Source organism: Schistocerca nitens, chromosome 5 (assembly GCF_023898315.1).
Source record: "Schistocerca nitens isolate TAMUIC-IGC-003100 chromosome 5, iqSchNite1.1, whole genome shotgun sequence".
Classification (NCBI taxonomy): Eukaryota; Metazoa; Arthropoda; class Insecta; order Orthoptera; family Acrididae; genus Schistocerca; species Schistocerca nitens.
This window is the reverse complement of record NC_064618.1, coordinates 861,324,788-861,339,993: the sequence shown is the minus strand read 5'-3', so window position 1 is coordinate 861,339,993 and position 15,206 is coordinate 861,324,788. Positions and strand designations below refer to the sequence as shown.

The window sequence follows — 15,206 nt, the reverse complement described above, 5'->3', positions numbered from 1 at the left end:
GGGACACACCACAGTCAGTACCACTCCACCAGTCCCCTGTCAAAGCCTGGCTCGCACCACAGTCAGTACTGCTCCACCAGTCCCATGCCAAAGTCCGGGACACACCACAGTCAGTACCACTCCACCAGTCCCCTGTCAAAGCCTAGCTACCACCACAGTCAGTACTGCTCCACCAGTCCCCTGCCAAAGTCCAGGTCACACCACAGTCAGTACCACTCCACCAATCCCCCGTCAAAGCCTGGCTCGGACCACAGTCAGTACTGCTCCACCAGTCCCCTACCAAAGTCCGGGTCACATCACAGTCAGTACCACTCCACCAGTCCCCTGTCAAAGCCTGGCTCGCACCACAGTCAGTACTACTCCACCAGTCCCCTGCCAAAGTCCGTGTCACAGCACAGTCAGTACCACTCCACCAGTCCCCTGTCAAAGCCTGGCTCGCACCACAGTCAGTACTGCTCCACCAGTCCGCTGCCAAAGTCCGGGTCACACCACAGTCAGTACCACTCCACCAGTCCCCTGTCAAAGCCTGGCTCGCACCACAGTCAGTACTGCTCCACAAGTCCCCTGCCAAAGTCCGGGTCACACCACAGTCAGTACCACTCCACCAGTCCCCTGTCAAAGCCTGGCTTGCACCACAGTCAGTACTGCTCCACCAGTCTGCTGCCAAAGTCCGTGTCACACCACAGTCAGTACCACTCCAACAGTCCTCTGTCAAAGCCTAACTACCACCACAGTCTGTACTGCTCCACCAGTCCCCTGTCAAAGCCTTGCTTGCACCACAGTCAGTACTGCTCCACCAGTCCCCTGTCAAAGCCTTGCTTGCACCACAGTCAGTACTGCTCCTTCAGTCCCCTGCCAAAGTCCGGGTCACAACACAGTCAGTACCACTCCACCAGTCCCCCGTCAAAGCCTGGCTCGCACCACAGTCAGTACTGCTCCACCAGTCCCCTCCCAAAGTCCGGGTCACACCACAGTCAGTACCACTCCACCAGTCCCCTGTCAAAGCCTTGCTTGCACGACAGTCAGTACTGCTCCACCAGTCCCCTGCCAAAGTCCGGGCCACACCGCAGCCAGTACCAGTCCACCACACCCCTGTCAAAGCCTTGCTTGCACCACAGTCAGTACTGCTCCACCAGTCCCCTGCCAAAGTCCGGGTCACACCACAGTCAGTACCACTCCACCAGTCCCCTGTCAAAGCCTTGCTTGCACAACAGTCAGTACTGCTCCACCCGTCCCCTGCCAAAGTCCGGGTTACACCACAGCAAGTACCACTCTACCACATCCCTGTCAAAGCCTTGCTCGCACCACAGTCAGTACTGCTCCACCAGTCCCCTGCCAAAGTCCAGGTCACACCACAGTCAGTACCACTCCACCAGCCCCTGTCAAAGCCTGGCTCGCACCACAGTCAGTACTCCTCCACCAGTCCCCTGCCAAAGTTCGGGTGACACCACAGTCAGTACCACTCCACCAGTCCCCTGTCAAAGCCTAGCTACCACCATAGTCAGTACTGCTCCACCAGTCCCCTGCCAAAGTCCGGGTCACACCACAGTCAGTACCACTCCACCAGTCCCCTATCAAAGCCTGGCTCGCACCACAGTCAGTACTACTCCACCAGTCCCCTGCCAAAGACCGGGTCACACCACAGGCAGTACAACTCTACCACACCCCTGTCAAAGCCTTGCTTGCACCACAGTCAGTACAGCTCCACCAGTCCCCTGCCAAAGTCCAGGTCACACCACAGCCAGTACCACTCTACCACACCCCTGTCAAAGCCTTGCTTGTACCACAGTCAGTACTGCTCCACCAGTCCCCTGCCAAAGTCGGGGTCACACCACAGCCAGTACCACTCTACCACATCCTGTCAAAGCTCTGCGTGCACCACAGTCAGTACTGCTCCACCAGTTCCCTGCATAAGTCCGGATCACACCACAGTCAGTGCCACTCCACCAGTCCCCTGTCAAAGCCTGGCTCGCACCACAGTCAGTACTGCTCCACCAGTCCCCTGCCAAAGTCCGGGTCACACCACAGTCAGTACCTCTCCACCAGTCCCCTATCAATGCATGGTTCGCACCACAGTCAGTACTGCTCCACCAGTCCCCTGCCAAAGTCTGGGTCACACCACAGTCAGTACCATTCCACCAGTCCCCTGTCAAAGCCTGGCTCGCACCACAGTCAGTACTGCTCCACCTGTCCCCTGCCAAAGTCCGGGTCACACCACAGTCAGTACCACTCCACCAGTCCCCTCTCAAAGCCTGGCTTGCACCACAGTCAATACCGCTTCACCACTCCCCTTTCAAAGCCTGTCTCGCACCATAGTCAGTACTGCTCCACCAGTCCCCTGCCATAGTCCGGGTCACATCACAGCCAGTACCAATCTACCACACCCCTGTCAAAGCCTTGCTTGCACCACATTCAGTACTGCTCCACCAGTCCCCTGCCAAAGTCCGGGTCACACCACAGTCAGTACCACTCCACCAGTCCCCTGTCAAAGTGTGGCTCACACAATAGTCAGTACTGCTCCACCAGTCCCCTGCCAAAGTCCGAGTCACACCACAGTCAGTACCACTCCACCAGTCCCCTGTCAAAGCCTGGCTCGCACCACAGTCAGTACTGCTCCACCAGTCCCCTGCCAAAGTCTGGGTCACACCACAGTCAGTACCACTCCACCAGTCCCCTCTCAAAGCCTTGCTTGCACCACAGTCATTACCGCTTCACCACTCCCCTGTCAAAGCCTGTCTCGCACCATAGACAGTACTGCTCCACCAGTCCCTTGCCAAAGTCCGGGTCACACCACAGTCAGTACCATTCCACCAGTCCCCTGTCAAAGCCTGGCTCGCACCACAGTCAGTACTGCTCCACCTGTCCCCTGCCAAAGTCCGGGTCACACCACAGCCAGTACCAGTCTACCACACCCCTGTCAAAGCCTTGCTTGCACCACAGTCAGTACTGCTCCACCAGTCCCCTGCCAAAGTCCGGGTCACACCACAGTCTGTACCATTCTACCACACCCCTGTCAAAGCCTTGCTTGTACCACAGTCAGTACTTCTCCACCAGTCCCCTGCCAAAGTCCGGGTCACACCACAGTCAGTACCACTCTACCACACCCCTGTCAAAGCCTTGCTTGCACCACAGTCAGTACTGCTCAACCAGTCCCCTGCCAAAGTCCGAGTCACACCACAGTCAGTACCACTCCACCAGTCCCCTGTCAAAGCCTGGCTCGCACCACAGTCAGTACTGCTCCACCAGTCCCCTGCCAAAGTCTGGGTCACACCACAGTCAGTACCATTCCACCAGTCCCCTGTCAAAGCCTGGCTCGCACCACAGTCAGTACTGCTCCACCTGTCCCCTGCCAAAGTCCGGGTCACACCACAGTCAGTACCACTCCACCAGTCCCCTCTCAAAGCCTGGCTTGCACCACAGTCAATACCGCTTCACCACTCCCCTTTCAAAGCCTGTCTCGCACCATAGTCAGTACTGCTCCACCAGTCCCCTGCCAAAGTCCGGGTCACACCACAGCCAGTACCAGTCTACCACACCCCTGTCAAAGCCTTGCTTGCACCACATTCAGTACTGCTCCACCAGTCCCCTGCCAAAGTCCGGGTCACACCACAGTCAGTACCACTCCACCAGTCCCCTGTCAAAGCGTGGCTCACACAATAGTCAGTACTGCTCCACTGCTCCCCTGTCAAAATCCTGTTCACACCACCCTGCCAAAGCCTGGCTCTCGCACACTTAGCACCACGGAATTTACCTTGCTTCGTCGATATTTGTGGTCTCGTATTTGCAATTGAAGCTATCCCGTGTGGCACAAGCTTCTTTTAACGCCATACCCAGGGTGGGCAAAATAACATTGTCCTGGAAAACATGTATAAGACTGACACAACACAAAATGGTGCTCACGATAAAACAGGATGTGTTCATAGTCAAGTGTTATGTGAAGTGTAGTTCTAGCAAAAGCCGGCAGCATTGTTTTTGCAGTAGTTTAAGACTCTTAGTGTTTTGCCAAAACCTCCAGTAAAATGTGAAAAACAAAACTTATTGGCAAAATATCACGAAATGGGCTCTGTAGCAAATAAAAACTGTAACTATCTGAAAGCAATCCAATCACCAGAAACATTGCTCAAGTGAAGGAAATCCTGGAACAAAGCCCACAAAATCTCAAAACCATCTATGTATGGAAGTGAGAATTATCAAAAGGGACCAGCATCAGTATCCATACACGAGTTACAATGTATGAATGAACTTTTGCATGTTGAGTTCTGCCATTGGTTTCTGAGTCACGTGGAATCAGAACTTTTAAATCTTAAGTTTTACATTTCTCCAGATCCAGCCTGGTCACACTTTCAGCATACACCAACTTATATATCATGTACCATTATGCATCAGAGAATTCCCTCTCTGAAGAGCCATTGCATAATCTCGAGATTGGTGTTTGGTATGCAGTGGCAGGAGTCTGCACTGTAACAAGATACTTTCACCAAACAGTTAACATTAACTGGTATATTCGGAAACTGTTTAGTCCACATGGGGATCAACTCAAAGAAGATGAGCGATTATTTGGACATTTTCAGCAAGACAGAGCAACAGCATACACTGCTTTGTCATCAGTCATGAGGTTTTTGGTGAGGAGAGGACAGTCAGCTGAGGTGGTACATTCTGCTAGACACCCCATTTGCCTGACCACTCTCTGGGTGATTTTTACCCATGGGGCAATTGAAAGATCAGTTGCACTCGAATAATTCTCACACAGTGGAAGAGCTACAACAGAATACTGAAAATGCTAATGTTGATCCCTCAGGCAGAGCTGCCTCATGTGTCTCACAGTTTGATAAACCTAGCACAGTGCTGCATTGATGTCAATGGTGACCACTTCCAGGATTTTCTCTACAGTCCATTTACAAGGTTCAGTCATGCGTCAGTCTCATTGTAAATATTTTCCAGCCAGTTTTGTTTTTCCTTCCCAGACAACTAAGGAGAGGGATACCAGAACCTTACTGCCCAAGATGGTGGGCACATCAAGATTACCAATGTATCACATGATTGAAACTTTAGGATAGTCGATACATTGATACAATCATAAACCTTCAGCACTACTGTGCGATTTCATTGTCAGAGGGAGAGAAAAAATTTACCTCTCAGCATAAAAACAGCTCTTTCTTAATGTTAATAAATAAATGGTTGTAGTGACACACCTATTGTTTTAGGTCATATTGTCACCCCTTGGATGGCTGATTTGGACTGTAGGCTGCTAATTGGTCCTGGCACCATCAGTGTTAGCTGGGTTGTACTCCAGTATGGCAACTGATGCTGTCACATTAGTGAAACACATCCTATTTAGCACTAACAGATCCTAGATATAGACAGTGTAGTGTCATGAGTATCTGCCCTCCAAATGGGATCCCACGGCCAGTAATTGATGAGATTCTTTGCCTATGCCCAACCTGCTTGGAAAAGCATTGGCATGTCGTCAATGATTAATTTGTTTTGCCCTCAAAGGTCTTGCATCAGGAATCTTTTACTCTGCCATCCAGAGTTCCTTTCTGTGTGTTTTAGCTAGTGCTCTAGTAACATCCTTGAAATTCTAGATCAATTCTTGTCACATATTCTTGACATTTCATTCTGTATTTTATTATTCCTTCTTTAAGGTTGGATGTGGACAGCAGATACATCATACTCCAATACAGAAAGCTCTGTGATAAGAACTTACTCATTGTCAGTTTCAAATGATGAAGCTTACCTTTTATGGAGATAGTGTCCACTTGCAAGACAAGATGTAACACACTATATTTTGAAATATTTGAAAACACAAATGTTTCAAGGAGGTTATTTGCAAAGCACATTCCAACAGACGCCAAAGGGCACAACTTTATCAAGTGAAATTGCTCTGCTCTTGGAATTGCACAGCATTTAAATATTGTTGATCTACAGCCTAATGTTAGTCATATCACCACTGGCTTGAAGGGAGGGGGGGGCACCAGAAACCAGTTCCACCAGCCCTTACAGATGCAAATGCACCACATTAGGTTCAGCAGCAGACAACCAATGTCACATCCAGTGTCTTACTGTGACTTTGGCTAGTCAGTGTATCACATTCTTCTGTATCTTCACTCACAAACACTTTGTATTTCCCGGATACTGACCTCAATATGTTGTCCTTCTGTGGCCATGATTAATTATCAAATGTAGTTTTGAGGTTGTCACATGTAACACCAAGTCCATTAAAATGCCACAACAAACATACTGCCCTGACACTGCTATTGAAATGCATTGATGCATGTTCATTTGCCATCAAATGGCCCATCAAGTTGAAAAAGCCCCACACAGCCTGGGATTGAGCTTTTCTTTGCTGTGGTTGTTGCTTATTTGACCAACTTATAACATCTAAGGTCCTAGGTCCCTTACAAATGACTCACTCTGTCTAAGAAATCTACATCTAAACCTGTTATTGGCTTAAAAAACCTAGTCTCTATTTTCAAGTGTAATTCCTTTAATTATTTACAATAACCAAGACAAGAGCTTTTGTGATGTTTTGGTACTACATAAGATATTCCAAGCTTTTCTTTGAGATATAAAACATCAAGTGAACACCTTTTTTGCATTTACAAAGGCCTAAAAACCATCTTCATGAGCTTTTTTTGAGCTCAAATCAGATAGGATAATCTCGGTACATGGTGAGGTAAATAAATGCTTGCTAGTAGGCAGTCACACTCAGCTTCATGTGTCACCTGTCGTCTGCCTCATAACAACGGGGTACCCAGAGAGGGGCAGGGGAGACCACCTACAGTCTGCAGCCTCCCCATAGAAAAAAAGAAAAAAGATAGCAAACTGGAGTCAAATTCCACCACGCCACATTGACAGGTGTGTCCTCATCAGTTTAGTATGAGTGTGAAGAAAACCAGAGCATGTAATAAACAGTCATTTTTTTCTGATCTCAGATCTCTTACAACATGTTCTATCTCCTTGAGGATTTCCTCAATCAGGCACAGATTGAGGGGGTTGGGGGGAGGGGCAAGGGGGAGGGGGGAGAGGGTCACAGTTTGTTACGTACTTCATCTCCTCTCACCTGCCCCTGCTTTTAAAGTTCCACAGATCCCTAGGATTTCAATAATAACTACAATGAAATAATACCAGTTTGGTAAATTGCATCAATATAGTAAAAATTGTTGTTATGTGGGAAACATAAAATGAGTACCAGAAGAACTGGATGTTGGCTAGGAAAGATTAAGCAGAAAAATTTGAATACCTAGATGAGTGGACAGAGCCTAACGTATCAGAGAAATAAGCCTTTGTGTCACATGTCAACAAAATGAAAATGGCCTACATGCTAAAGGTTTCTACAATAAGAGAATGATATCATTAAATTCCAAAATTAGGCATTACTGCACTGTTATTGAATTTACCTGTGCCAGAAACTCTTATGATGGAGAAGAAAGGTCTAATGAAGCAACTTTAGATCAAAGAGAGAATGATTTTGGGATAAATCCTGGGTCCTATCAAAGAAAACTGCAAGTGAGGAGCTATAACAACCATGAACTATATAAGCATGTCAAAAAATAAATGTGTGAACTAAACATTTTTCCTGAAGATATCCAGAAGCATCAGCCACTTAAAAAAAAACTATTAACACACAAGTTTCCAGAAAAAGCTGAAGCCTGAAGACAAGGAAGGCATGGATCCAAGAGAGAAACGAACAACACTGGAAACTAATGCAGGAGCACTGGATGATAGAAAAAAATCAGAAAAAGAGACAGTTGAATTGACATGGTCCTTAGTTGGGCAAAATGAAGAAATGAAAACAACAACAATAGTAGTAATAATGATAATAATTTTTTTACATTTCTGTTTAGCACATCACTTTAGCATAATTTCCAAGAAACTACAATTCAGAAAAATACATTGTTTTTAAAGCATTAGTCTGAAAATTTGAGAACTTCATGTGTCCTCAAATTGATTTAAGAACTATAACAGCAGCATTCCTCGAAATGTGCACTCACAATTACCAGAAATTTACTAAGCACTGCCATTGTGAAGAAGGGTCTGCAGACTCTGGCTATGTGAGCGTGTAAGTGGGGAGGTGCAGTCATTTTTTTACTTTTGTTTGGGGAAATCAATCTATGTTACTTTTTTCTGTTTTGTTTTGTTCCATTTGTTATGATTTTCCAGTTCCAGCTGTGGGCTCTCGAACCATTTCCAATTTGTTGTCTGCAGCAGGCTAGATCAGCCCATGCATGGGTGCCTTTATCTAGCTGCCATGTTTTCTATCGCCTGTCAGGCCACAAGCTAATCCACATGGGTAAGCCCTCAGACAACCAACTGAAAAGTGTCCTTAGTAACAGTCAGTTGCAATTTTCTACAGTTCTTTGACCTTTCCAAGACTTATAGCTTTCCTGCTCTTTGTGCTCCAAAATTTTAAGTTGTTGTACATAAAAATGTAAACCATTTAGCAAAAGGGTCTGGGGGGAGGGGGGTGGGGGGTGGGGGGGGGGGAGAATCTCATAACACACCCCTTCTTGTGGATCTGTACCTGTCCTGACTAGGGATCTATAGAAAAACTATATCCTCATTTACATTGTTCTCTTTACAACTGAAAAGTCAGATAAGTCTGAACTATGAAAGTCTGCAGTAGTGTTGTAGCTTCACTTCACAGTGTTTTTAGTTTATTTTGTAGCAGATTATGCTTTGTTTCCTCTACCCTCCAAAGAAATTAATGAGTTATCTTCCCTTTTCTACCACACTCTCACATCATAATATAAATGTATTTGTCAGAAATGTTTCTCTTTATACCAGCCTGATGAATATAAATCTAATTATAATAATACTAATTCTATGCTCTTATAAAACACATAATTTAACAATATTTTGGCCATAATGATGCCACATGAACATAACCAAATGTCGTCTGCATTCTAAATGTCAAGACGTGCACCAATTTGTATTGCAATTTGCATATTGTTGTGTTTCTCATGGTTAGCAAGAATCAGTCCCTACACATCTCTTTTGTTTTTACTTATTTATTAATTTGTGTTCTGTTGATCAGTATACAAGAGGTTGGTTGGTTTGTTAATGAATTTGGGGCAGGGGACCAAATAGTGAGGTCATCAGTCCAAAGCATACAACAGAATTGCATGGATATGTTTTGAGGCAAAGAACTTGTCAAGTCTTGTTCAGAGCGCATTTTCATCTGGAAAGGAAGTTCCTTGAAGGTTGTTTGACAGAGACCAGAAACAGCGAAAATCTGAGGATGCATGATCAGGTGAATAAGATGGTTGTGGAATGACTTCTCAACTCAACTCATTTACGGTGTTTTTTGTCGGGCTAGCAGAATGCGGGTAGGCATTATCTTGGAGTAGCATCACTTCTAGCAGTCTTCCTGGTTATTATTCTTCCATTGCATCTGCAATACATCTCAATTGTTGACAGTAAATGTCAGCAGTGATGATCACACCTCAGGGAAGCAACTCGTAGTACACCACATCGTCACTGTTCCACAGTATCTTTTGTGGATGCGTGCAGGTGTTTGTATGGGTTGTTGCTGCTTTGTTTGAGCTCAGCCTTTCCTTCCTTGATATAGGATGCCAATTGATGATGAGCAAGCATAGATGTAAATATGGCCACCAGCTGATTTCTATGATTTTGACTTAGAGCATGCAGTATCCATACACCCAGTTTTTGAACCTTCCCCACTGCATTCAAATTTCACATGATCATGGAATTATCACAGTTCATCAAATTTGCCAATTCTCAAGTACACTAACATGGATCATTGTGGACTAATGCTTTTCAACGATCTTCATCAAACCCCCGAGGGCTTACTGGACACAGACAGTCACTAACATCAAAACAGTACTCCTTAAAATGAATAAACCATTTTCTTCCCATGCTCTGTCCAATGGCATTATCACCATACAAAACACAAATGTTTCTGGCTGCCTCAGCTGCTGTCACCCCTCTATTGAACTCAAACAGATGAATATGTCAAAAATGTTCCAATTTCTCCAGTTGTCACTCCTTTTTCTAGCGCTCACAACTCCACTCACTGTCTCCAAAATATTTAAACTCAAATAGCAATGCTGAACTACAAATAAAAGATGACAGTTGATAAATAAACCTATAGCAACCAGAATATCAACATGCAAAACAAAAACTCTACAAACTTAAGCACCAACTCAATATATAAAATATACATAACAAAGATCACACTACACAAAGACAATTTAACTTGCACTTGTTTCCCTTTATAGACAATCAGTATAGCCAAATTAATGTTTTAAGCCATAGGGAATATTTTTCAGTAGACTTGGTTAATTTCAAAAAGACCCATTTGGAGATAATTGGACTACCTGCAGAAATGATCAATATGAGAAACAAATTAAAACTGTATTTAATAATACCTTTGCAAGTGCTCTAATAAAAAAACAGATCTCATGGATAAGAAATGTACCACAGGATTGTGATATCAGTGGGCCAGATGTATCTGTTTTGGAATGCTATAGCAAAAATTAACTGAATGCAGGATACCACAGGCCTACATTTTTTTTTTCCAATTGGCATTGGAGGGATTCTAATTTTGATGTTCAGCAAGTGTTATTCTTGTTATTGCTATTCTTGACTTTTTTGTTTTACTTATCCTTATACCAGATAATGTGGTAATTAAACATATCATTTAACAGTTCTTTAAGACAGTCATCCTTCTAGGTAGAAAAGCAATTTCATTAATGATCCAGGGAATTAGTACCTGATTTTTTCTATCAACTCTGTGTTTTTTGATCACTTCATTCATTTCTCCTTCAGCCTGAACATATGATTGACTATAATCTGAATCCTTGTCTTACACTCTTTTTTATATGAGCTTGTCTTGCTCAGTTTACCTTTGACTTGTAGTTACTAAAAATAATTCCTCTGTCTTTATACTTTGTCCTTATTCTCTCAAGTCTTATTGTAAGTGATTGATCTTGTCTCTGTTTTTTTTTTTTTTTTTTTTTTTTTTTAACTGTGCAGAAAATTAGGGCTGATTTACTGTTCCTGAAACATACTTACCATCCACCATCACCATATAGCTTTTTCTACAATATTCAAGCAAATGATTTTAAATTGTCAGTTATCAGGCTCATCAGTATTTTTTCAATAGAGAAAAATTTTCTCTGAAAATTGTAAGACATATCTCTTATTCCATAGTTTTTGGTCTCTAAGTTGATTAATATCTCCCAGCAGTTTTAGTAACTATAAAAATCTCATCGACAACACTTGCAGTGTAGAACATACATTTTCCAATATTCTGTTGAATTCAGACTGAAGCTTTCAGCCTTTTTCTTCTTCCATTCAATGTATATCTTCTCTCATTTCACTCTACTTCTTGGTTATGATGCAGGTCCTTATCATACTATTTCTGTCTGTGCAAGAACCCATGAATTCATCAATATTCTAGATATGAATCAGAACATCCAAGAATATCAATAGAATTTGTACAGATGTAAAAGCAAAGTGGCTACAAGGTAAATAAGAAGGAACCAAGAAAGAAAGAAATATATAAAGAAGTGATGTCTACAGAAACTCAAATATTGATTGTAGTATAAGAAAAACAAAGGTGTTAAATTGCTCAATAACACTATGTAACCTGGTGCAATGTATAAAAAACTGAACTCACTTTTGGTAGGAGTGAGGGTCAAATCAAATTATAGACTGGCAACATAGATTTAGGTTTTTCTTTTCTGTGGTTTCTTAAACCATATGGCACTATTGCCCATATGATTCCTGAAACAAGGGGAGGGCTGAAACCTATTAGGAAATAATTCTAGTACATTTATAAAGATGACCTTACTGGAGGGCAGCATTTTCTTACTAGCAAGGTGATGTAATTGTTCAGATACTGAACTCCCTATTGGCAAGGACGGGGGGTTCAGATTCACAAGCAGTAATACAGAATTACATTTCACTTCACTTAAGACAAATACTGCAATGATTTGTTTGACAAAAACACAAATGTTTCCCTCACTAATCAGAGCATATGTTCCATGTCTAATTACCTCATTGTCAACAGAAAGTTACCTGCATTTTCCTTACTTTTCAAGTGTAGCACAGAGCCTTGTCATCCTTGAAAGACAAAATAAAGAGAAAGGAAGTATGTTTTGTTTGTTCAATAAGAAACAAGTGTTGATATTGTCTACTAAACAATATAGTCATTCTCCAGTCATCTCTGTTCTTGGAAGAGGAAAAAGTCAGGAAACCTCCCATAACTTAATCTCCAATTTCCTGGAGGACAATGAAGATCTTATGAAATCCTATACAGTATGTCAAACTGAAGGAAGAAATCATTGAACTAGTCATTGGTCATCAAAGCAAATCTAAAGCCTATTACAGTGTTCAAACAAGCTAATGAATCACAAGTTGCCACAGTTTAATCAAAAATTATTATATTACTTCATACTGGTAATACAGGACAATTTACTTTCAAGTGTAGTGCACAATAATGAAATATACTTATTCAGGTAGTATACACAGGTGCTCTCCAACTCTTCTTTGTATTATTAAAGATATGAATTGACAAAGCTTATACCTACTGAATAACCCTAATTATTTTCACTCAATGTGATTACCATGGTCATAGTTAAAAGCCAACAGTACTTTATACCAGTGTGATATGGATTAGATACGTTTGATGATCAGCTTTTGAGCAACATTTTTTCACTCCTAAAGCAAAACAATATGCAGATCTGGAACAGGACTTTCTATTCCAGGTCTACATATTGTTCAAAAATGGTTCAAATGGCTCTGAGCACTATGGGACTCAACTGCTGTGGTTATCAGTCCCCTAGAACTTAGAACTACTTAAACCTAACCAACCTAAGGACATCACACACATCCATCCCCGAGGCAGGATTCGAACCTGCGACTGTAGCAGTTGCACGGTTCCGGACTGCGCACCTAGAACCGCGAGACCACCGCGGCCGGCTACATATTGTGCTGCTGGTATAAATAGAAGACATTTTCCAGCTGAATCTAGGACAGTCATAATTTTTAGATCCTTTAAACATGCTGGCTATGGTATTATAGAGTTACCCTCACAGTCGCGTGTGTAATACAACAATTGACCTCTAACAGGATAAACAGTGCCATCCCCTCAAAGAAAATTATTGCCTAAGGCTATAAAACAAACAGTTCATCCACATAATGGAAATAATTGTCAATGGTACCAGCACAGTGCAGACCTAAAAGTAGGATCATCTTGTTAAGACATAAATGAATTTGATGTCTTGGCAATCTGTATGTCTACTAATGCTCATTTTTTCCACACTCTGTATGTCATGATGTTCCTTCAGTCAAATATCTTTAATTCAGCTGCATTCAGAGTATATTCTGATGCTGCATTCAGTGTATATTCTGATGGTGCATGGGCAGAAGGTGGTGATTATTATATGGTTGCTCATGGATGGTCTTGTATTATTCTTCATTAAAATTTTTCATTGTTTGACAGCAAGCCTACTGTCATGAAATTATACTATGGAATGCTTCAGTGCCATTAAGTAAGTCACAGTCTGGCTGATCAGCCTCTGCCTTACCAGTTGTTCACAACAGTACAGATGTTGGGAAATCTTGTTGCTGAGATAAAGCAAACAAAGTGAAAATTAGCAGTGAAAACTATTAGCTCCTGAGACTCCAGGATCTGAGACATGCTGTACTTGTCACTCATACATCTATCTCAATTGTTTAGGTAAACAGAATGGTCATTTTCCTTTTCCTGTAGTAATACTGAATGGTCATACTGCAAGCCATCCTAGAGTACATTCTGCCCATGATGTACCAGTATATCTTTATTCATCAAGTGTATTGAGCACCATCATCAGAGTCTTCAGAACTCACATTTTATATCAAAGGTTACTTAAAATTATATTTGATGCTATACCGCAATAAAATGCTAACAATTTTGTTTGTTCATAGATCAGTACCTTGGCGTCAATGGCCTATCTGTGAGGGATCCTGACGTCAACTTCACGCCATCTGGCAGCCAGCCGCTCAACCCCAATGTTCCCTACTCACCTGATGGTAAGTGCTGCAGTTACTGCTACATGGCAAGAGTCAAGTTATGATGTCTATTTAAGAGTACATCAAAGTTTTTCCTTAATTTCAATTGTTCCTACTCAATTTCTGAATGATGATACATGGAACCACAAGTAATATGCCAGCTGGGAGAGACAGAATGTTCTGAGTGCTTGTGAAAACATTTAATTATTGCGTTTTTAGCACACATTAGAAAACTGAAAACACTAATATATCTAACCAGTGCCAGAGTGGACGACATTAACATACCCTAGTGATAATGGAGTGTGGGAGCAACTATCCGTGTCTACCTCTAATTATTTTTGGTACTCATCCAACACATACAGATATGACAATATTTACTACTCAGCACTTATTACAAAAGGCATAATACGATATCATTTTTGTTGCCATTCAAAATTATGAGAATTCCAATCATTCTCCACATTATAAAATTCTCTGCACTTTATACAGTGCATAAGAACTACATAGTTTGGGAGGCATTACTGAAGCAGAAGAATAGTTTACTACTAAAACCTACGTACATTTCTACTGATGCCCATATAAAAGTTTTCCTACAAGTCAGTTATGGTAGTCCCCTTGGACTTTCTGCTGCATACAAAATCCAGCCTGACACGATGCTTCATCTATCCACCTGATACTTTTGCTGGATCTCATCAACCTGTTACCTGAGCCAGCACCTGTATAGACTGCAGATGATGCACTGAATGTGTGCAACAAGCTATCTCTAATGTAATGTATACATACAGTGCCACCATGTGGTAGCTGCTGCCAAGACTTACTTATTGTTACCAAACACTGCCATCAAAATCTTATGGTAGGTGAGCCAAAGTACACTCTGTTTTAATGCAAGATAATGTAGTTTCCATTTCTTGCTTTAATTTAAAAATCTGTATTGAGAAGATTATTGCTATCCACCAGCCTTAATTTAGATACTCACTCAAGAACACTCTCTTTCAAATTCTAAAGGTGGCAGGGGTAAAATACAGAGAGCAAAAGGCTATTTACAATTTGTACAGAAACCAGATGGCAGTTATAAGAGTCGAGGGACATGAAAGGGAAGCAGTGGTTGGGAAGGGAGTAAGACAGGGTTGTAGCCTCTCCCCGATGTTATTCAATCTGTATATTGAGCAAGCAGTAAAGGAAACAAA

The 15,206-nt window shown here is 42.6% G+C and overlaps 1 protein-coding gene across 1 annotated transcript in view; it reads left to right on the top strand.

Annotated features, from left to right (window-relative positions):
- The window catches only part of LOC126260765 (LIM homeobox transcription factor 1-beta), a 197,512-nt gene that overhangs the window by 179,640 nt on the left and 2,666 nt on the right, over nucleotides 1–15,206 (top strand). The window contains exon 8 of the mRNA XM_049958104.1: nucleotides 13,936–14,040. Within this exon, the coding sequence (XP_049814061.1) occupies nucleotides 13,936–14,040 (105 nt within the window). The remainder of the gene's footprint in view (nucleotides 1–13,935; nucleotides 14,041–15,206) is intronic.